This window comes from Nannobrachium achirus, assembly GCF_963921795.1.
Source record: "Nannobrachium achirus genome assembly, chromosome: 23".
Taxonomy (NCBI): domain Eukaryota; kingdom Metazoa; phylum Chordata; class Actinopteri; order Myctophiformes; family Myctophidae; genus Nannobrachium; species Nannobrachium achirus.
In genome coordinates this window covers 27,584,859-27,609,321 of record NC_137830.1, presented here as the reverse complement: position 1 = coordinate 27,609,321, position 24,463 = coordinate 27,584,859, and the positions used below count along the sequence as shown (strand labels likewise).

The 24,463-nt window shown below is 43.2% G+C and overlaps 2 protein-coding genes across 2 annotated transcripts in view; both read left to right on the top strand.

Annotated features, from left to right (window-relative positions):
• The window catches only part of cped1 (cadherin-like and PC-esterase domain containing 1), a gene marked incomplete at both ends in the record, with an annotated part of 134,337 nt that extends 130,832 nt beyond the window's left edge, over positions 1 to 3,505 (top strand). The window contains 2 exons of the mRNA XM_080754299.1: positions 1,514 to 1,660; positions 3,287 to 3,505. Of these exons, the coding sequence (XP_080610425.1) occupies positions 1,514 to 1,660; positions 3,287 to 3,505 (366 nt within the window). The remainder of the gene's footprint in view (positions 1 to 1,513; positions 1,661 to 3,286) is intronic.
• A 6,739-nt stretch (positions 3,506 to 10,244) lies between these two features.
• On the top strand, positions 10,245 to 21,809 carry wnt16 (wingless-type MMTV integration site family, member 16; the record flags this gene model as incomplete). The annotated part of the gene is made up of 5 exons (XM_080754298.1): positions 10,245 to 10,339; positions 10,978 to 11,207; positions 15,647 to 15,942; positions 20,427 to 20,567; positions 21,486 to 21,809. 5 exons carry the CDS (start codon positions 10,245 to 10,247, stop codon positions 21,807 to 21,809), a joined length of 1,086 nt encoding a protein of 361 aa, XP_080610424.1.
• Between the last annotated feature and the right edge of the window lie 2,654 nt (positions 21,810 to 24,463).

Here is a 24,463-nt window from a genome sequence, read left to right as displayed (position 1 = left end):
ACAGCATTTTTGTGCAGCCGCTAAACAGGAAGTCAACGAGACAGACAGCACGTCCGGGTGACGTAATTTCGCGCTGCATGTTGGGAAATGGAGTTTGTTTCATCACCGCGGTAGCCAAGTGCAGTAGCTACAGTACAGTATAGTTTACTGTACAACGCGTCGAACGCGTCATGGGCACACGTAAACATCAAAGAGATTGGCGCGTGGGCACCACGTGGGCGTTTAATGTGTTAAGTAAAAGTATCAATACTGCAATGTAGAAACACTGTCTGGACAAAATTACCACTTACCCAGTAACATATTAACCTCAAACCTAACCTAACTTAAGTTCATTGGGGAAGTGATATTTGTGTTAGTCCGACATTAAAAACATTATTGAGTACGGTAAAAGTACAAAAGTATTGAAGAATTTTCAAAGAGCGGACAATAATACCAGTAAGACTCCCTAATCGGGAGATAAGCGACCGTCAGGTCGCATGTATACACAAATTGGCCAGTAAGTGGCATTAAAAGCAACCTCATGGTGGCGCTAGAAGAGGGGCATGTGAGAAATCAGGGGCAGAGGTTGTGGTTTGCCAGCCAAGGAGTGTTTGTGCAAAGTTTGGCATGGATAGAGGTAACGGTGCCGGAGAAAAGAGTAGGGCCAAAAGTGTGACGTGACGGACAGACAGACGGACTGACTGACAGACAGCCAGTGGAGGCTTTCATAGTAACTGCGACCTGACAGTCGCAATTACCAGAAACACATTAAGTGTAATTAATTCTGATTTATGGTGGTCCTCCGAAAATGAAAAGGTTTGAGAAACCACTGTCCTAGTGGACTCATAATGTGCCATAGTGTCATAAATATTCTGAAGAAAACCTGGAGTCTTACATTCAGTAATGGGGACTTCAAAATATCAAAATAAGAACATTATAATGTTATGTGAAAACAAAATCTAGAGCAGGGGTCTTCAACGTTTTCAGGCCATGGACCCCTTAGTTGAGAAAGAGATGAAGCAGGGACCCCCACAACCTTTTCATAGATTTCATTTAGTTTCATTGTTTGACAGCACAATCGTCAGTGTATTTTGGATTCATGTCAGTTTGTGTTTTCAGATATTTAACCACTAGAACCGTCAATACTTAAAAAAACTTGAGCTTTCACTCTGTACTTAGTCTGCTCTTTTCCCCTTCTACACCAAAGCTATTTGCCGAAAATAGCCGATAGATGTAGATCTGCTATTTTTGGCTAAAGTTCTCAGAATATGGACGCTAGTGTTCAAAAAAAGGAGAAAAGGTTTCTATCACACAAAGATTTGGAGGAGTAGTAGTAACTCTGAGGACCCCCTAGGGGTCCCGGACCCCCTGTTGAAGACCCCTGATCTAGAGGACAAGGACAATACTTGCCACGGACTATTTGTCCGCGTACGGAACATATTGATGACCCCTGATGTTGACCTATAATCCATCAATACAAAAATGCTCGTGCTGACGAATGGTTGTTTCTCTGGCTTGTCCGTCGACGTTGCAGCGAGGAATACAGCAGCTCTACCACGAAAACAGCGACATCCTCACCACGGCGAAGCACTATGGCTACGAGGTGATCGACACATTCTCCATGACCATGGGCCGATACAAAGAGTTCCTGCAGGGACGATGTGCCTGCCATTTCCATGAGGTAAATTCACTTACAGAAGTTCTACTGCAGTGGTTCTCAGCCTTTTCAATCCATGGAAAAGCGAGGCATTGTGAGCTTGGACTATGGGCTATTTAGCCATTTTTTACATTAAAAATATTTTACAAAGGAAATATTTTAGAATGGAAATTAATATTGTTATAATTGTTATATAATTGTTGGACATATTCTCTATTTGGTGAGTGATACAAGGCAGGCGATTACTGTGAGAAATAAGCCACACAATTATGTTGACGCTGTACAGAAACCATGAAATAAAAAATAAAAAATCGTGTTCAATAGCTTGCAGAGTACTTAGTAGGTTTTCCCTGAGGAAACCCACACCGTATCATCATGTCCCCCGTCATGTGCTTTCAAAGCCAAGACAGAACAAAGCGTTTAAATACTGTGTCTAAAGCACTCGCGCAGCCACAAATCACGACGCCATTTTCTCAGCGGACAGGAAATCAGCACTTCTGTTCCTCTGATTGAACAAATCCCCTGCGCTCTGCTTCCACATCAAGGAGGTTTCCTGAAAGGAAATCCCCTTTACAGCCCTCACCCGGCTCCCTGTAAAAGAGACGCCTTTTTGTTTTTTATTCACCTATAAAATTGGCCTCCGCACGAGTTAATGAGTAATTAGCAATTAAAAGCTGCATTTAACTGCGTCTTAAAATGCACGTTGGTAGCAGCTGGGTGTGTATGTGAAGTGGTTTCACGGGCTTGAGCCTTATGTGTGGCAGGCTTGATCCCCCACCAACCACCCACGCCCCCGCCCCCAACTCACTTCATATGGCTCTTAAATGACAGCAGGCCTGCAGAATCTGCCAATCGGAGAACAATATTAGCCTAGCTAAAGTCCAGGGGTGTCGCATCAAATTCTGGGCCCCGGGTACAAGGATTCACTGCGGGCCCCCCATGAATGTTCTTCATAGGGAACGCATTCTTTGAAAAACCTATGTTTCTATGTCAGTGGTGCTCGAACTTTTTCATGTGAAGGACCCCCAAAATGATATATATTTGGCCACGGACCCCCATCTCAAAATATTTAGTTCCAGGGGACCCCCAGAAGCAAAATTTTAGTTACAAATGTTCGCTTAAAAAATACATATATTCAAAGATTTGCACATATTTTCACGACTTTTCAAAAATAGCAGATCTACAAGTTTTTGTGTAGGGATGGAGCTCAAAAACACTAGCCTGTTACATACTCGATAACACATTTATTGAGTACTATCAATAACCTTTGGGCTTAACACGCCTGTTATCGAGCAAAGCGTCCCATAATAACATCATGTTTAATCAAGACAAGAGGCGATCAAGAAATTATGACAGTACTATTCCTAATATAAAGCCATTTAACACAAAATATTTTTTACTTGTGTTAATTGTCATCCTCATAGATGGTGGTCAGCCACAAACTCAGAAACTCATGAACGGGCTCGTGTGTGTGTGTGTGTGTGTGTGTGTGTGTGTGTGTGTGTGTGTGTGTGTGTGTGTGTGTGTGTGTGTGTGTGTGTGTGTGTGTGTGTGTGTGTGTGTGTGTGTGTGTGTGTGTGTGTGTGTGTGTGTGTGTGTGTGTGTGTGCGTGCGTGCGTGCGTGCGTGTGTGTGTGTGTGTGTGTGTCAGGTGGAGAAGCTGTCCAGGAAGGAGAGGAGCGGCATGGAGCAGAGCAGTGGCGGCAGCACCCTGGCCTCGGCCCACAGCAACACGCTCCCTGTGGACCAGGACCAGTGGGAGGGCTCTAACACCTCCTCCTCGTCCTATCACGTGAGGGGACCGGTCAACCAGATGTACTCTGAGATCCTGCTGAGCCGCCTGTGTCCCAGAAGAGCCCCTGGAAACTAGGGCTGGAAACCCCAACCCCACCCGCGCGCTGAAACCCAGTGTTCATTGAACTCTGAGAGTGGAGACAGGGGCGGGGGGGGGGGGGGGGGGGGTGGGACTGAGTTACTAGGGCCCAAGGTGGAGGGGCCTTAATTATTTTATACTCTAGCTTTTGAAAAATAGCAGATCTACAAGCTCTGAGAGCTTGTATATCTGCTATTTTTCAATAGTTATAGGACAAAATGTGAGTGAATCCTTGTACCCAGGGCCCAGAATTTGGTGCGACACCCCTGAGTGGAGAACACGGACCCAAAATGGACCCTGGTGTCCACGCGTACGTGCGTGCGCGCATGTATGTGTGTGTGTGTGCACTGGCGTGTGTTCCCTGTGATGGCAGAGGGGTCATTCCATGTGAGTGGTGTAACAGGAGAATGTTGACTGTTCAGCCGTGCGACAGGGATCCTTGCTATAGTTGCTCCCGTCCCAAGCACCTGCTCTGATTGGCTGGCCATAATGAACACACCTGGTCATGTGACCTGAACTCAGAGGTCGACAGGGTCGCCATGGGTAGACCTGCTTTTTTTGTGTGCCTCGAGTAACAACGAGGCATATTTGGTAGGCATGTGTTGAAGTCTGCTTAATAAGGCACCTTATTATCTTTTTGACCACTTAAACCCTACACTATACTATCCCATAGCCTACTAATACTATGCTATACTATATATACTTGGCTCTGTAGTTGGTCTGTACACAAATTCTATTCTCCAGAAATAGTAGGTTTATAAGCTCATAACGTGTTCTGAGCTTGTAGATTTCTGACAAATTCTCCTCCCAGGGGGGTGATGGTGCTAGGGTTCAAGTGGTTAAACATGGAGTAGGTTGTAAAAGGCTCTTTGTAACTTTAAAAAGATAATGGCACAGGAATAATTATTCAGTATTATGTGATATTCACTAAGCAAGAATGTAAGTACTCTGATGTCATAATAGCTACAGTATGATACTTATCTTAAACTGCGGTTACTGTAAGTTATGCTAAACGTATGTTAAAATTATGTACGATTTCTTGGATGACACGCTGCCTTTTGGACACAGAGGCAATGGCAAGACATTACCCTAGGCAGGGTCACCAGCCTGGCAGCTGGTGAGAGAAGGGATCACTGAAGCATCGCCATAATAATGGAAATTACAGCAAATATTGGAACTTTTTATTTTTATTTCATTTTTTCCCCCTTTTTTTCAACAGAGAGGGAAAGAATAAGGCAAAGACTGAGAATTAAAATGCCTTAATTGGATCAAAAGCTGTATTTTCTCTCAGGCTGTGCGCAGTCTGCCAAATCAAGAGAGAGAAAAAGAAGAGGAGAACAATGCATTTGAGTTATTGTGGAGGTCTCCACTGTATATATTATATACCTCATTCAGCCACTTTCTGTGGCACGATATTCAATGCCAAAGATACGACACAATGATATTCATTATGTACAAGAGAATGACGTCTTATGTATCATGATTACCTGCTATACATGTTGTCTATATTTTTATATACAGTTGTCTTACGTGTTTATTTCTATAAGGGGGGCATTTCACCCCCTTTATCTGAACTGCAGCACCTTCTGTGTAAATGATTCACTGGGGTCTTCAACAGGGGGTCCGTGACTCCTTGGGGGTCCTCAGCGTTACTACAGGGGGGCCACCAAAACCTTGTGTGATATGATATGATTATTTTTGAGCGGTGCGAACCGCTCCTACATTTGGCTTTGTCTGTTTGTATGTATGTACATCTCGCAAAGCTTGCCGTTGGCCATGCTTTGTGGGACGCTTAATGAAATCAACTCATAATTCTTTTAGTTTTTTACATTGACAACTTGAAACCAACTTGCGTCCCTATCTTAGGAGAACTTAAGTCAAAAATAGCTTGTCGATCGTCTATTTTCAGCAAAGTCAAGTCAATTTATTTATATAAAGCACATTTAAAAACAAAGAGGTTTGGTGTGGAGGGGAAAATCTCACCCATTGTGATGTGTGAAGTGAGTGGTGCTATGAGTTAATTTCATTAAGCGTCCCGATATGTGACCCTGGGCGACCATTTTCTCGGGACATTAGTGCTGTCAACAAGTCTATGAAGCTATCTATGAAATCTATGAAAAGGTTTAATCTGCAACATAATTTCATATACGTAGTGGGGGTCCCTCTCTCTCTCTCAGATACTGTAAGTGGTCCTTGACCCTGAAAACGTTGAAGACCCCTGCTTAAGTGTTTTCAGTCCTCTGCAACGCGGCTGTAACGCTGAAGTGTATGTAACGCTAACTGTACACTGTCAAGCCCGTTATGTTCCTATAGTCATCCAAGTCAGTGCTAGGGATGGGACAATAAGCGATATTATTGTTTATCGTGATAAAAAACATTCACGATAATCGTATCATGAAGATTGAATTTATCGTGAAATCGTCCTCCGTCATGCAATGGGATCAATTCACCTTTTATTTGCCGTATTTGAATATACGTATTTGACGTCTTTTTTTCACTCTCACAAAAATAGTCGTTCTACAAGCTTGCGTTGCGACGCGTTGTAAGTGTGTAGATCTGCTATTTTTTGGCAAATGATCCGCCCCAGGATAATGGATGTTGGCGATATTTTGATTATCTCGATAACCTCGTAAATCGCGATTTCTTTGGTCACAATAATCGTGACATGAAATGTTCACATCGTCCCATCCCTAGTCAGTGCAGGCTTCTGGCTCGTCCTTCATTGAGCCGTGTTTGACGTCTGATGGAATAAAATGTCCTTATGATGATGATGATGATGGGCGGGTGTAGTCTCTCACGCCAGGCAACCATTCCCCCCCCCCCCCCCCCCGTTCGAGAGTGGATAAAAAGGACCAGCGGTGTCATTTGGATCATCAGGGGAATGCAATTGCCACCCCCTAGTGTTCACATTTAACCTTAAATGCAGTTATTTGATGCATATTGTCCACAACTCTGATTTTTTTTAGCAGATATTAATCTGTTGCCCATCCATCTGCATGTTCTAATTTAGACAAGCCTTTTATTGTTATGCAACCATTCATTTATTAACCAACTTCACTTTCAACGTGGCGTTCCTATTTTGGGAATGTCATTATAGGCGGAAATGTTAAAACATTTTCTCTTTTCGTCCCCAAACAGATAGTGAAAAAAGCTCTCAATGCGTTGCTTGACTCGCTTGGTGACGCGTTTTAGAGCTTGTAGATCCACCATTTTTGCCATTTTAGAAATGGGACTACGGTAACTTATTCTTTGCCACCCTCTATTTTCTTCTGAAATCACGCCCCTGCAAAGAACGTATTTATGCGTTGACTAATTTGATTAACAGCAGGAATTATTTATGCCAGATTGACCAGTGGTACTCAAACCTTTTCAGTTCAAGGAACCCCTGAACCGTTTTCAGTGCTTCCGACCGCTGCACTGAAAACTGTATGAGAGAAACATTTGAAAATTGTTGTGAGTGAGTCAACAGTCTGTCTCAAGGGACTGTCACTACTGGGCTGGACAACTGCAAACCAATAGCTGTCAGTGACGCAACAGACTTCTGAGTCCGAGATCTCTATTTGTTTTTCTATTCCAAAGGACATATAGGCCAGTGGTCTCAAAGTTGATTGCAGGTTCCTTTGGAGGGGGGGGGGGGTTCTAAATTGGCCCTTACAAGGCTGACCTACCTTGACGACTGGCGAAAGGGAATTTGCATGTTCTCCCCGTGTCTCCTAGGATAGGTTTCCTCACAAAAACCAGGGCACCTGATGGAGGGGAATGGAATAACGCGTTCCTTCCACGCGCTACGTTCCAACAGAGCGCAGGTTGGCACCTCGACAGAGTGCAAACTAGTTTTTTGAGAGGCACTCCTACATCTAGCTTCCTTTGTCTGTATTTCCGTCCGTCCGTCCGTCCGTCCGTCCGTCCGTCCGTCCGTCTGTCCGTCCGTCCGTCCGTCCGTCCGTCCGTCCGTCCGTCCGTCCCACACTCATTGGCCACCATGGGGAGGCTTAGTGAATTGAACTCATAAAAGGCACCGCTCACCTCACTGGGTGTGATTTTTCTTTTTTAACAATTGGGTTCCCAGATTGTGTACGGACTAAACAACTATATATTTGTGAAATGTCCCTTTAAATATGTTTACATTGATGGAAGGAATGCTACAGTATTCATAATAATCTTGTTTTTATTCTGTTCCAAAGTGGACAGAGATATGAAAACTAGTAAAGGCTTACACACACATCACTCTCTCTTTCTTTTAATCTTTCTCTCTCTCTCTCTCTCTCTCTCTCTCTCTCTCTCTCTCTCTCAGCTCTCTCTCTCTCTCTCTCTCTCTCTCTCTCACACGCACATGTGGACACACACGCGCGCGCACACACACACACACACACACACACACACACACACACACACACACACACACACACACACACACACACACCAAATGTGAAGTATTAAACAATTTTCATGGTTAAATGTTAATTTGCTTTTCTTATTGTCCACTCAGCAAGAATATGTTATCTATAATTATGTTATCTGTTGATTCTTGGTTCGCTGGATTTGAAAGTCCAGGAGACGGTGTGTTATCTTGCAAAATAAAATATATTTTCTCTAATAGAATATTTTCCCCCAGCTATTTTCAAAACGCCCATAAACTGATATTTTATCAAAAGGAATACAAATATCTTAAACTGAGTGCATGGGCACTAAGGCACCTCAGTGTAAAAGTTACTAAAATTATGTTTTCCAACCAAATATACCTGTACATATTTGAAAAATGGTAATGTAAAGTATACTTGAGGTGAACATGCATGGTACAATACATCATTATCAGTCTTAAATTTACTCTTCAACATCTTGTTTGTGCCCAAAATGACAAGATAGGCAAGGCCTAGTTTTTGTAGCAATTTGTAACAATTGTAGAAATATTAATTTAAGCCTTAAAGTTCACCCCCAAAATGTAAATTTATTTTTTTTTAATATTGATTACTCACTCCATGGAGACTTGTGTTCAATTTTATATATTTTTTTGTATTTGGATGGCCCCATCCGGAATCAACAGGGGTACATTTACTATAAGGACTATATAATGCGACAAATACAAACTTTTTTTTTTAAACTCAAGTCTCCATGTGAGTAGGTAGGCTAATCCATAGAGAAAGGGTAATTTTGGGGGTGAACTACTCCTTTAATTAAATGTTCAATAAGTCATGTCCTAGCCTATAGTTTACATGGGACCGTTTTCCAAATATTAAATGTTTTAACATTTTGGACCAAATAGAGTAATAGACAATTACACTGGGGTTACCAAAACTAATCTAATGTTCTACTTGGCTGCCTTTATCATTGAGAAGTAGGCTACTGGCTTTAGATTGAATAAACATGTGATGGACATAAATCTAATCACTTCAGCATGCTGACAGACCATGACAAATCTTAAGGGCTATTCCACTTCTGGAACATTTGTCTTTTTTTCCTCCTATATTTCATTATTGCATGCAGGCAGTTGAAAGCGGGACTCCGACTGTGTCTCTGTGCTGAGGTGTGGCATTTGCCATTTGCCTGTCCTTGATTAACAGTTTAGGATTGCATTTATCTTCTCGACGAAGAGAAATGAAACCAGGGAAATTAAAGTAGGCTAATTGAAACTAGGGAAATTAAAGTAGGCTAATTGCATATCATTTCAATTAAGCCTAATCAAGAAAAAAAACTACACTATGACTATGCATTGCTAAGAGTTGTGCTGCACTGCTGCTGCAGTGCTGCATGCTGCATCGAATTACCCATGACAAGGTGGGCCTAAACCACTAATTAAAATATAGCATACTGGAAAGATTCCATCTTCTTTCACAACCAAACACGTCTCAGATGGCCATATGTTTTGCCTAATGGAATATCTTGCGCAGTTTTGGGGGAAATGTGTGTGTGTGTGTGTGTGTGTGTGTGTGTGTGTGTGTGTGTGTGTGTGTGTGTGTGTGTGTGTGTTTTCTAATTTATGAAATATCTTCGATTTTTCTTTTATTTCTTCATGAAATTACTGAAAGAAATAATTGAATTTTGTTTTTTAAATCGTGAAAGAAAAAAGCTTTTTTGGATTTATTATTATTTTATTTTTATTTTATTTTTATATATTTTGAATATAATATATAATTAAAAAACTAAATGCAGGAAACAAAAAAACAAGGGACCCATACAAAATGTGTCTGCGACCCACAACTGGGTCCCGGCCCACTGTTTGCAAACTCTTTGGGAAACAGATTTATTTTTTTGCACTGTTTGCGTTTTGACCATATCGGCTTCTTGTCCAATTATCGCCTGCGGGGACGGGACTGACGTACTGCTGCACATGAATACAAAGATGGTCCAATGGGAGCCTGGTGGGAGCGAAGCGCGCGGGCAGAGACGTCTCGACTTGGTGCTGCAGTCAGTCAGTCAGTCAGTCAGTCAGTCAGTCGATCAGATAAAAACTATAGTCTGGGAGCCTCGGACAGGAATTACCGCTTGGAAACCGTCCGATCATGTGTGATCACTCCTTCCGGGCGATGAGTATCCTACAGCGGCCAGGGGCCAGGGGTTGATCGCCATCCCCTCTCTCAATGCGTAAAAGTCACCATTGTTTGGTGAATTGGCGCACCAGTCTGGTAAAGCGCGCCGAGGATTATAATTGACTGGTTTAGCATGAGAGAGAGCCGCGCAGGGACCACGCTGTCCATGGACATACGTCAGCCGGTCGGCTTCTGTGGATGAAGAGGCAATGGAGAGGAAGCGCCGTGGAGTAAATCACAGCATCTGCGTCCTGTTTCTCCTACCCTTCTCCCTCTACCCGCTCTGCTGCCAAGCCAGCTGGATGTAAGTAGGCCTATATATGATTATATGAACCATGTGGGAATTTATCTCGTAGTTGCGGGTGATATTATTATTGGGGAAAAGCAGTCCATGCATGCAGCACCCGCTGCGCGCTCTGCGTTAATACTCATCATAACCCAATTACGCGCAGCAGGAGGGGTGCATTTCGTTATTATTTTCTGTTTTTCAGCGGTGGGAAAAGTAGACTCACATATTTTACTTAAGTAAAAGCAAACGTATCAATGCTGCAATGTAGAGACACTCTTATCTCTAGACTGTTACATAGAATTCAAGATGTAGGCCTACTTGAGTAAAAGTAGGCTACAAAAGTATTGGCATCAAAATGTAGGTCTACTTATGTTCTTGTAGGTGTACAGAATTGTTATCTATCTATCTATCTATCTATCTATCTATCTATCTATCTACTTAAGTAACAAAAGCATAATTTTCAAATGTAAAAAATGAAAATCTTTTGAAACTGATTGTAGTGGAGTAAAAGTACAATATTTGCCTCAAGTCAAGTGGATCGTAGATGTAAAAAGTATTGGAAATTGGAAACACTCCAATAAAGTACAAATATCTCAAAATTGTACTTGGTTACTTTACACCATTGTTTTTATGTGTCTCATCATCCTCATCAGGTGGTTGGGGATAACAACGTCCGTGGGGGTGCCGGAGAAGCTGGGCTGCTCCAGTCTGCCGCTGACCCACAAGCAGAAGGAGCTGTGCAAGAGGAAGCCCTTCCTGCTGCCCAGCATCGTGGATGGAGCGCGCCTGGGCATCGCCGAGTGCCAGACGCAGTTCAAGCACGAGCGTTGGAACTGCTCCACCACCAAGGGACACTCCGTGTTCGGCTACGAGTTAACCAGCGGTAAGACCATACCAGTGTTTCTCAAACTTTCAAATTTCAAGGTCTCCGTCCTAACGGGTTCATTTGGTTCCATTTGTACTAAAGGAACCCACAGAGTCCCTGGAATCCGCTTTGAGAACAAATGGACAATACTATACACTCCATACTGTATATGGTTTCACTGTAAATGTAGGCTATATACTATACAACTACAAATACAGAGTGTTAATTTAAAGGTGATCTTTTTTGGCTAAAATAAAAAGTTGTTTTTATGTGTGTGTGGGAAAAGGTTACAGCTCTATATTCTGATATTAGCCTACAAGTGTTTGTTCAGTAACAGGGGCCTCCCTGTTAGTTAGTTACGGCCGGACTACACCAAGCCGTTTCGCGCGCGTTTTGGATAGAGCCAATGCGATAGCGCAAACCATGGATACGCATTCCCTAAAAATAGGATCGGTTCTATTTTTTAAGCACGCGTATGCGTTTTGTACACAGAATATCTGTTCTTCCTCACATATACTCCCTCCTTGGTGTAGCCTGGAGCGTTTACGCATAGGCGAGCGTCTTCACGGACAGTACGTGCGTATGTGCGCATTTTTTGGTGTAGTCCGGCCGTCAGTCAATTTCATCAGGAGTGTGTAGTGTTCCAGTTCCAATTGTGTCTGCTCGTTTCTTTGGGTCGTCACTTTCAGTATGAGTTCCCTCGATTGGATAAAAGTGGGATCCTGACCTGAAAATGCATGTCCCCCAGGGAGCCCGAGGGGGACTCTGTATTGAACAAACAATCTATAGCGATGAGCACTATCAGAATATAGAGCTTTTTAGATATTTTAACAAAAGAAAATCACTTACGGCACCTATAACTCTGAGTGAACAAATGTAACCAAAGGGAACACTAAGGGTTCACTGTATTACATTTGTACTCTCATAGTTACTTACTATTTATTGCACATTTTCTTCAGTGTCGCTGTGACACGTTTAGCCATTTCAACTGAAATCATGCGCTAAGGCTATAACTGCATGACATGGTCTAATTCAGGACAAACGCAGGTAACATTCATTCCCTTCTGTGGTATAGATTTGAGCCCTAAAAATGTGTCATGTTGAGATGGTGATTGGATTTAGGGATGTAATATGTGTTGGCTAATACACCCCCCCGCCCCCCCATGCCACTTGAACCAGCAGCCCAGCATATAGAGCAGTGGTTCTCAAACATTTCAGGTCGAGACCCGGAAGAGAGATTAGACATTTTCCCGGGACCCAAACTAGTGAAAATAGCAGATCTACAAGCGCACAACACGTTACTTATTATTATTTTTATATTCATGGAATATCTTTGATTTGTTTGTTTGTTTTAAAATGTATAAAAACGTTTTTTTTATATATAAAAAATCTTTTGATAATAAAAAAAATAATAATGTGGGAAAAGAAAATTGGATTTTTACTCAAGTCGGTCCAGACCCACTGTTTGGGAAACAGTGATATATAATAGAGAACACCTCTGTTGGCCACATCTGCTCTGGTTTATCCGTTGCAACAGCATTTTATCCACGGTCAAGTGTCCTTTGAACAGAGAAACCCCCCGCGCCCTGTCGGCCGTAAAAACCAGCGGGATTATACTAATTTCGAGACCTCAAGTCAACATGTAACACAAGACACGGTTTCTTTATTCCAGCGAGTTCTGTTCCAGGCCCATGCACATGCACGGTTCTGTGAGTTTGGCTCCCAGAATCTCAGTCTGCATGGTTTATCCCTTAAATCTTTCCATTTTTGTCTTGACGTGGAGATTACTCGTGCTTTCGCCTCACCTCTCCCAGTTGCCTCACATTCCAACAGTCAGCATCCGTTATTTCACTCGAAATTATAAACGCAATAGCATGTTATTATTGAGCAAGTTAACCCACTTCACGCTATCTTTACCACGGTTCACATTTGGTTAGTTGGGACGTGTTTAACTTTCTCTAAGAGGATTGAGAATGTGTCCCATGACTGCAGATGTTCCTTTTAAGTTCTCTAAAAGCTAGACGTTATTCTAATCGAATCAGAGGATTTTATTTAATTAGGCTATAGTTCCAGGTGACTTATTCTCTGGATGATCCAAATTCAGAGCTAGGAGAGTAACATTTCTTATACTCTTGCTGGTGGCACAACAGATGGTATCAAATATGACTGTCGGTGTCATGAATTTCACACGCTAATTGCATTCCCAGGGTGATGTTCAAATCTTTGAAGTTGTCACAGTTTAAGGACCTTGTACATTCTAATCTGATATAATTGTCACAAATGTTCCTGTGGACAATGTGCACACATATTGCACTTCTGCAGTGCGTCATAATTTCAGATAATTTGAAGTTGGTCGCTATAGCAATGGTCGCTATAGCAATTAACCGTAATACACTGTATATATATTTTGTCGCAAGAGAGACGTTGACTGCAATGTCTAGCTTGGTTTTAATGCTTTGCTTTGACTTGAACGGGTGAAAATCTCTACAACAAGCATGCTAAAATGCATACTATGTTTCCAGAAGTACCGTATCATCTTGGGCTGTATGCTGTGCTTTTCCGCTTGCATTGTAATCATTTCACAGACAATTTCTAACAATACAAAACATTTCAAGCATGTTAACTCATCAGAGTGCCCTTAAATCCCAGCAGTCTTGGTGGGAGTGTTAGTGAGAGCTCATGTTCATGCAATCGGTGAGGCCACTGTGCCCAGATGTGTTGATGCGTAATCCTTGTATGTTAGTATTTTCAGATTCTTCGCCAACAAAATCAGCCATTTGTTTTATTTGGCAAAACTCCCCTTTAACTCGTAGGCGTTTGCTCTCTAAGCTGTCTCTGGTGTGACTGGTACACTGCAAAATTCGTATGATAAGCACTTTCCACCTGGTGTCCCTAGGCATGCCAAGAGAAAGAAAAATCAAACATGTATGTTCACATAATAGAAAAAATAAACATCCACATTTTTAAAGACATAGCTTATAGACGGGCTATTTTCTCAAATTTGTCATACAACGATGCATAATACTGTATACCTGTATGGCTTAAGTGGTTGATTTATCTCTGAAATAACACAAGACTTCGTAGCAAGGAGCCAGGGCTTGTCCATCATCACTCGAACCTCGAACACTGTGATGTGTAACCCAACGCCCCTCACCTTATCTGGTCTAGGTCCCTTTCCCATGGGACCTGGTGTCTGCCGTGACTCTCACCTCTCGGTATCCCTGAATGGTGTGCGTGTGCCGTGCCCGGTTGTTTGTGTGGTGTGTGCGCCCGGTTGTGTGGCCTTGTGTGTATGCGTGCGCGTGCACATGTGTGTTACTTCCATAGAGGTTAAGGTTAGGGTTAGGGTAAGAGATAGGGTTAGTGTCTGTCGGAAAGGAGACATGTCGGAATGGAGAGATGCACCCGTGTCTGTGTGAGTTCTGATAAACAAAATTGTTCAAACGTGGGGCTTCTGTCAGCCTTCGTTGTTCGACACACACTAGTTGAATTTGGTCTATCTTAGATCTTTACCGATCTGTGCTGATTCCTTTAAAGTGACTAACGCTCAGATATTACAGTGCAGACGTGCAGCAGGGTGTCATGAATTTGTGGTATAATTGTTCAACCATAACCCTGTCTGCTGGGGAATGCGATGGCCAGCCAAATGTTTTAAACGAATAAAGATCCTTTTAAAGGTCTCCAAACAGAAGCCAAGATTCGTATGCAGTAAACATGAAGCCTCTGCCAGTCTACTTAACCACTTTCAACCTGGCCTCCCTATTTTTGGGCATGTCATTGTAGGTGAAAGTTGTCTGACATTTGCACAAAAAAAAACAAAAAAAAAGAAATAGAAAATCTTTGCATGATGTACTATTTTCGTTATCCTTGTAATGTATATCCTCAAGTGTTTTTTTGTTGTTGTATTATTTGAACACTTTATTGAGGTATCCTTGTTATAAGGATAACACAAAAATCCCTAGGGCAGGGGTCTTCAGTGGTTTTCATCCCTAGGACCCCCTAGCTGAGAGAGTGATGAAGCAGGGACCCCAATAGATTTCATTATTCCTTTAATTTTCATTCATTCATTATTCATTTAATTTCATACATCATTACCGGTACTTCATAGACTTGTTTGACAGCAGTATTTTCAGACATTTAACCACTTAAACCCTCAATACTTAGAGAAATAGATCTTTGGCTCTGTACTTGGTCTGCTCTTTTTTCCTTCTGCACCAAACCTCTTTGCCTGTAAAGAAATTATCCCATCACACAAAGATCTGGCGGACGGGTCCAGGACCCCCTGTTGAAGACCCCTGCTCCTAGGGTCTTGTTACTTTCGCCAGCAGAGTGCCGAGGTGGCAAGTTGGCTGCACTCTAGGCGCAAGTTGGCACCTCGACAGAGTGCAGTCTAGTTTCCATTGTGGTCCTGTAAACGAATGTTACTTCCCGTGGGATGGGTGGGATGTACTACACAGGGACCAAGGAGACGGCGTTCATCTACGCGGTGATGGCGGCGGGCCTGGTCCACGCCGTGACGCGCGCCTGCAGCCAGGGCAACATGACGGAGTGCGGCTGCGACACCAGCCTGCAGGGCGGCGCCGGGTCCCCCGCGGAGGGCTGGCACTGGGGGGGCTGCTCCGACCACACCCACTACGGCACGTGGTTCAGCCGCAAGTTCATAGACAACACCGCCAAGAACGTGTCCTCCTCGTCCAGAGGGGGCTACGGCCTGCTCTCCATGAACCAGCACAACAGCGAGGCCGGGAGACAGGTGAGAGGGCACTGGGGGGGGCTGCACGTGTTCTCGCAGATATATTTATACCCACAGACAACCCTGCACACGACATGTGTCACACAGAGCACACACACAAAGAGAGAGAGAGAGAGAGGTGTCCTGATTCCTGTCGTTTGATATAGCAGCAACAGCAGTGAGAAAACACAGGAGAGGTACAGACGGGTTAAAAGAGTATTCTATTGTTTTATAACTGCATAGATGATGTCTTTCAGTCACAGAGAATTTTCATTTGTAAAACATTCCAGTAGTAGTAGTAGTAGTACCTCCCAAAAAATGAATTGAGCCTGCGGAAGTTATTTTATATATGGAGAGTCAGAATATATGGTTGTTGCTTTCACCCCGGAACCCCTCTTCATTCATTCGATAACCAGCTAATTCATCTTACACCAACAAGTGCTGCCGGACCGTTATGGGTCCATTTGGTTCCATTTGTACGAAACATTTGACAATCACTAGTCCTAGTGGACTCCTGTCTTTCTTTTCTTCTTTATACTTTATTTATTCAGGGGAGCCCACAATACAAGCAATGACAAATAACACAATAATACAACAGGCAATCAAATCATAGTACCACGTTACAGATGCAAAAAAAAAACTATTAAACGAAGCAAGAACAGCCACTGTGTAGTGTGCCTTCAAGAACCACTTTGAATGTCTCTTTTGAGGCCATAGTGTCGTAGTGAATCAGTGTCAAATATATTCTGAGGAAAACCTGGAGACTTGACATTCAGTATTTGGGTCTTATGATCAAAATAAGATCATTATAATGGTGTGTAAAATCTTAAAATTTGCCACGGACAAGGCCAAGTCTTTTCCGCGGACACATTTATCCGTGTACGGACATATGATGACCCCTGACTCCAACTACGGAGCTTGCCATCATCACACTCATGTTAAGTTAACAATCAATGAAAGCAAGCGGTGCTTCACGGCTGGAGAACGGAAACGCACCCAAAGTCACGAGATCGTTTCTCTGTCGGGTTTAGAATATAACACGGGTCCAGAGGTCCGTGCAGTGTCTAAAAGAGTTACTTCTACATGCACGCCACTGGAAATGTGCTTGCGTCCTCTCACCCGAAAGAATAAAAGTGAAAAGCAAAAAAGAAACGCGCCAACAGTTACAAGAGCAATGAGGACATAACAGAATGGGAGGATGAGTGACGGAATCAAAGTTGCAATAAGTCCAACTCATCTCATCCACATTGAGTAATGGACGAGTACCGGGAGCTCCGCCCCCACCTTTCCCTCCACGTTACTGCTTTGAAGTCCGACATTCCTCACTCAGTCATTCAACAACACTGTCAGCACGATGGAGGAGAATGTCACACACAGACACACTGCATGTCGCGTTTTGGACCCAGAGCCTCGAAATCTCTTCCAAATCCGTCAACAAGACCTGGCATGAAATTAGAAAAATATGTAGGCCTATTAAAACAAAGCAGCAGAGAATACAGAAGTTCTCTGCTGGATTCAGAGCCGTTTTACACTGACTCGGAAAGATTTAAATATGAATACACTGTATTGGCTAAATGGCTCATGACTATAACATCAACACCTTATTTGTTATGTTAAATAGCTACTGATTATCCCCCTTGGGATAATAAAGATATCTCTCTATCTATAGGTCTATATCTATTAAGTGGCCTGCCTAACATAAACCATAAGCATACTACCATCATCATTATCAGCACAGACTTTATTTGTTTAGATCGATTCATGCCATTATAATGATTAGTGTTATTGACCTGGGCGGAATATGAGTTACTTTCATCAAGTCATATGAACTGAGAAAATATGTGTAGGCTACTCATTTATACCAACACAAACATTCTATGTGTTTATATGAAGAAGCACCAAGGAATAGGCTACTTCATCTGATATAAAGCAACTTATCACTGACTGGACTGGACAGTTGTGTACATAAGGTAAGAAAGACAACAAATAAATATAATAAATATACCTACCAGTGAATTTGACGCGGCGTGTTAATGTATTTATTTGATCTGTGATGATGGTGTTTAAACAGCCTATAGCGACGAATGAGGTAGGCAGTATCCTACTCTGTCTATTTCTCTTATTTCACAACAACCAGAATAAACTGCATCAAATGTAGGCTAGGCCTACATGTTTCTTATCATGTCGATTGCTTATAAATGATATCTCTGGCGTTAAAACGTCTCGATTCCGAAAAGTTTTAGCCGCAGCGAGTCGCAAATACAGTCAAGGGTGTCGTCGCACCAAATTCTGGGCCCTGGGTACAAGGATTCACTGCGGGCCCACATGAATGTTCTTCATCTGGGGATTTCAAAAATAGCAGATATACAAGCTTGCAGCGCGGCACTCTCGAGTTTATATAATCTGCTATTTTTCAATAGCTAACGTATAAAATAATTAAGGCCCTTCCACCTTGGGCCTTAGTAACTCAGTCCCTCTCCCCCCTCTTGTGACGCACCTGCACGCATCCTGTTGCATGTCAGAAAAAATACACTTCGCGTTGTTCATTCATCATTAGGCTACTTTATCAGCAGCTATTTTACATAACAAATAAGGTGTTGTAGTCATGGTCAATGGCCTTTTAGCCAACACAGTGTATTCATATTTAAATCGGCTTTTTTATATAAAAAACGGCGATCTGTGGTCCAACAGACAGGGGCTTCCTCCCTTTTTTCCCCCAAATATTCCTCTGCGGTTTTGTTCCATAGTTTTGTTCCATTAGCCGTGTAGGCTACTACACCTTCCTCCAACGCATGCCAGGAAGAGATTTCGAAGCTCTGGGTCCAACACTGAATTAGTATTTAATGTGTAAAATGTGTGTACAATCCGCCGTATTTCCCATTGAAGTGAATGAAGCCAATAGCGGCGCGCTGTGATAGTGGCGGAGGCAGCTTTTGGAGGGGGCGGAGCCGGTACTCGTCCATTGGGAGAGGCAGGCAGTGTTATTTATGTTTCTTTGCCAATATTCACTCAAAAGAATGTCCCTTGTAAACACACCCATAGCAGTGACAGACTATTAACGACACTGATCTTTAGACAGGCACACACACGTACTCATACGTAACAGAGGTACACTTATGTTCAACTGCACACACTCACGCACGCAAACAGAAACACCTTGACACACACACAAACACGCACGCACGCACGCACACACGCACACACACACACACACACACACACACACACACACACACACACACTTATTCTTGAGTGTAGAAACACAAACACCTTGACACACACACGCACCTCTTCTGCGTACAAAGAAAGCAGTGTATGTTTACAGTCTTTCCCACTGTCCTCGAGCCGAGGTGGAAGGTTAAGAGGGCCGAAGCCGAGAAGAGTGAGGGGGGGAGCAAAATGGGGTCACCCAGAGACCAATCTCTGGCCATGGGGGCTTGCTGTCTTCCTCCCTCCCCCTGGCTAAACTGTGTGAGGAATACAGGAACACTTGTTCCAGCAGACAGTGTCCTGGGAGTATTGTATCAGTGAGAGGGATTACGTGAGGAGGGCCCCGGGGGTAACGCCTGACTCCTGCCTCTAACCTGCTGCTGCGCTAAGACTGAAATGTAAACTATTACCGTAACAACATGAGGTCATGGCTCTGTCGGCACTGGAGATTAAAATAAAGATAGCAAACCGTTTCCGCTTAGAGAAATGGCTGGGGAGGTGGAGCGGTCTCCTGGGAAGTGGAAGGTTCCCGGTTGGATCCCGGGCTTTGAGCAAGATGCTTGAACCCCACAACTGCTGCTCGCCGGGTGCTGCGCTCCAAGGCTAGCTACACATAAAGACAATAGCTAATAACTAATAGCTACAGTAGGATGAGTTACATACTGTAGATAGCACTACCTTTATGTAATCCCCAGAAGAAATTCAGGTCTCATCACAGCCTGCAGTAAGCAAGAAACACAGTACAGCTACAGCCAAGAGTAAACTAAGTTTATTATCCGATATATTAATAAAGAGTATTTCCCATTTTCTGTACTTTTACTCCACTACATCCCAGAGTCAAAAAATAATAATACTTTTACTACATTATTATTATTATTATTTGAAAACCTTATTTACTAGTTACTTGGTAGATTTTGATTATTATTACAAAACATACATTAACCACTTCAGCCCTATAAATATTTCGGCCATTTGAAAATAGCCAATCTACAAGCTCACAATGCTCACGATGCAACGCATCGTGAGATTGTAGATCTGCTATTTTATACCAGTAAGAAGGCAGCATTCAAGAGAATTGCCTTGTCCAAACTCTCCTGAACTTGAATGCAGCATCTTATGTTGAAAGAATTGCCCTCTCTGTGTAAAAGTCAAGCTTTGAAAATAGCCGACCTCCAAGCTCACAGCGCGTCCCGCTGAGCTTGGACGTCTGCTATTTTTCAAAATTTTCACCAAAAGGCCCTTTTAGAAATTTCAGCCCCTGCCTCTCTAACATTCTCTGCATGTCCCTGCCTAAGGCCGTGGAGAAAACGATGTCCACTGACTGCCGGTGCCACGGCGTGTCGGGCTCCTGCGCGGTGAAGACCTGCTGGCGCACCATGGCACCGTTCCAGCGCGTGGGCAACTACCTGAAGGAGCGCTACGAGGGCAGCGTGCAGGTCAGTGGTGGAAAAAGTATTCAAATCTTTTACTTAAGTAAAGTATCAATATATATATATGTCACAGTTTTTTTGAGTTTCAGTGAAATTGAGAACACGAGCGCTCGTCGTGTAGCGTGGGGCGGAACAAGCGGTCGCTTTGATCCACAACAACGTAGCGTCGGCAGGAATGATAGCGCCTCACCCCACGGAGGTTGGAGGTTAGGGTTAGGGTTAGGGTTAGGCATAGTTTTACTGAGGTTAAGGTTAGGGTTAGGGTTAGAGTTAGGCATAGTAAGCTAATGGCTAAACACAGCTGAGCCAGGCAAGTAGATAAACAAAGTAAGAGTGGTCGCAAACGAGTGACGTCAGCGACTACACAAGTGAATGGCTGTTGTCGCCATCTCATGGTGAATACGCAGAATTACACAGGTGCGCTGAGACTGTTTGTGGTGAACTACAAAACGAGCGCTCTTACCCCGATCTCACTGAGTTACCCAAACTGACTTGAGTAAAAGTTCAAAAGTAATGGTATCAAACTTAAAGTACCAATAGTAGAAAGTACCCATTATGCAGAATGTCCCATTTCACAAGTTTTCAAATGTCTAAAGATATTTGAAAATAGCCGATCTACAAGCTCACAGCTCACAAAGTGTGAGCTTGTGGATCGGCTATATTCAAATGGCCGAAATGTATATAGGGCTGAAGTGGGTTGTGTATATTTTGTAATAATAATCAAAATCTACAAAGTAACTAGTAATTAAAGTTTTCAAATAATTGTAGTGGAGTAAAAGTACATTATTTGCCTCCCGAGATGTAGCGGAGTAGAAGTAAAAGTATAGAAAATTGGAAATATTCCAGTAAAGTAAAGAAAATACCTCAATATTGGTACTTGAGTAAATGCACTTACAGTAGATACTTTACACACCACCGGTGCAGGTGCTGGACCGCTCCAAGAGGAAGGCCAAGCGGAAGGAGAAGGAGCAGCGGCGCGTGCCCGTGGAGAAGGCCGAGCTCGTCTTCCTCAGCAAGTCGCCCAACTACTGCCTGGAGGACCGGCGCTGGGGCATCACGGGCACGCGGGGCCGCCGCTGCAACCGCGCCTCGCAGGGCCCCGACGGCTGCAACCTGCTGTGCTGCGGCCGCGGCTACAACACGCACGTGGTGCGCCACGTGGAGCGCTGCGAGTGCAAGTTCGTGTGGTGCTGCTACGTGCGCTGCCGGCGCTGCGAGAGCATGAACGACATGCACACGTGTAAATGAGAGGGAGAGCGGAAGGGATTTCGAGGGCAGCGAGAGACGTCGAGCACGAGCGATGCCTGCCCGCTCACACGTTCTGTGCGTGTTTACATTAGAGACGTGGGTACTTGCGGCGCAGGCCTCGCTTTCTCCATCTCATACATGCAACAGCACATACTGTACACACACACACACACACACACACACACACACACACACGTCCACAGAAACACACACTCACAATCACTCACTTACACACTTACACACACACATGCACGCACATGCGCATATACACAACCCTCCGTCCCTCTCTGAGGAGTCGGACATCAGTATTCCTACACTTCGGAACTGTGACAACATGGACGGGTCGACGACGGGGGGACTATGTGTGTTCCGGGAACAGTTCTTGTTACGAACACTCCTCCTTGACCTCCAGGCGTTTCCAGGGGAGTTAAAGTAAGATGCTGCACAGACTCTCCAGAGCTTTGACCCTGATAGTACAGCGGATGACGGAAAGGCCCTGCGATGGGGTTTCATGTGATCTGGAGAACACTGTCGGGAGGAGTACAAAAGGGAAGCCAGATGGCCTGCACACCTGGACTGCATCTTAAGACTGATTTATAACCATTTCTGCTCGCCGGAAATAAGCCGATCTACAAGCTCACGATGTAAGCCTGCAGATCTGCAGTTTTCGGCGTGCGACACCGGTGCGCAGTGAACAAATGAAGCATTATGAGCTTAGGATACTGTAGTTCCCTCTCCACACACGGTTAGTTCATCTTCATGATCATTACACTGTGGCTTTGGATCGGCTTGATGAGTAAATTAAATAAATAAATCCTCCTCAGCAGGGATGAAAATCAACTGATACAATATTTGAAGTGCTCTTTCACGGGGGAAAAATAGATTTATTTCTTTTTTTTTCTGATAACCACACATTTTTGGAAGGCCTGAATCATAACACCACATAAGCACAATTGTCTTGGCAATATTTGCTATTGGAAAATAAGAAGAATGCTGTGTAGCTTTTGGAATAAACTGTTGATGATTTATACATCACCATTACATTTTCATTTTTGGTTTTTTCTTTCTGATAATTCTCTGATAATTCTGTGGAAATTCAGGGCAGGCTAAATTTACATGCTGATGAGACTATCAAATGGTAGTATTTTTTATAAATTGTTTATATTTTTGAATATTAAATTATGCTGTACAATAACAAATGTCTTTAATCTTTTGTTCTAGCAACACTTTGCTGATCTAGGGCTTCTGTTATGTGAACATTTAAGTGAGAGCGGTCATATCTGCATTATTATTATTATTATTATTATTCAGATTCAGATTTCACTGAATAACCTGGTTTACAGAAATTGTTTTTTTTTCTGGCTTTTTGTTTGTGGGCCCCACATTTCATCCTCAGGCATGACCCAATACATTAACATTACACTACCTAAGATCAGGCTAGATGTTAAGTCGTCTGTATTTTATTTTATATTGATGATATCACATTTTTGAGTGGTGTTAGCCGCTCCTAGTCCTACATCTGGCTTTATCTGTATGTATGTAGGCCTACTGTATATATGTGTGTCCCACACTTGGCTCATTGGCCAAGCATCACGGGACGCTTAATGAAATTAGCTCATAAAAGGCACCGCTCAACTTCACACTGGGTGTGATTTTTACTAGTGTTACTACTACTTACTAGCGTTCTGTTCTCAACCCTTACCTTACCTGTATCTATGTTTCATCGTTACAACATTGCTGCTAAGTCAACAATTTCTATCTACAGTGTCTGTCTCTCTACCGAACTAACACTAACTTACCAATTTCCTATAAGCCTGTAAACCTGCGAGAATGTCTGTCTTTCCCACTTTTTGAGCATCAGTCCCCTGCTTGTGGACCACAGAGTGACTGGGAAGTCATTTACGCTCCAGGATAGAGACCCTGATAAGTCCAAGCTATGGCCTGGATGTGTACCTCGTTGGTTCCAAAATCTGGGTTGTAAATGCGGGAATGCGTGGCTGAAATGGAGCAGATTTCTTTACGGTGATGCACTGGCACAGCCCATGACATGCTTCTGGTCAGTTTTCTAGCATTCCTCTTGCTGTGCCGAAGAATTCTACCTCTTTTTCTCTCTCTCTCTCTCTCTCTCTCTCTCTCTCTTTCACGTTCTCTCTTTTTGCCGCTGTTTATTTACTCTTCTCATTCTAAATTGTTTTCTTGCTTTTCTTCTCTCTCTTCCCAAGTTGTACTATTTATCTTTGCTCTCTTTCTTCCTTTCCCTTCCTCTAACCCATTTTCTTGCTCTAATCATGTACCTCTGACTAGGAGCCTGTATATATGTGAGAAGTGGCGATGCTGTGTCAAATGCCAGGAGTGCTTCCTCTTAAAGATACTTTTTTTTAAAGGGCTGAAGATGTTGATGCGTAAGTTCCACTCAAGTTCTTGGATTAAGGTCATCCTTTAGAATTGTTACACACAGTCCTACAGGAAAAGGTCTAACTGCCGGTCAGAGGTTACTGACTCGCCTTGCTGTGCACAGATATAGGACTGTGTGGTGTTCTGTACATATGAATCCGTTTCGCATCAGGATCCCTGGCGCTGAACAGGGGTGAAAAGTTAGAACGTTATGATTCCAATGGCCCTGGGCTCATGTAGCTCCTAAAGTATGGAAGAGT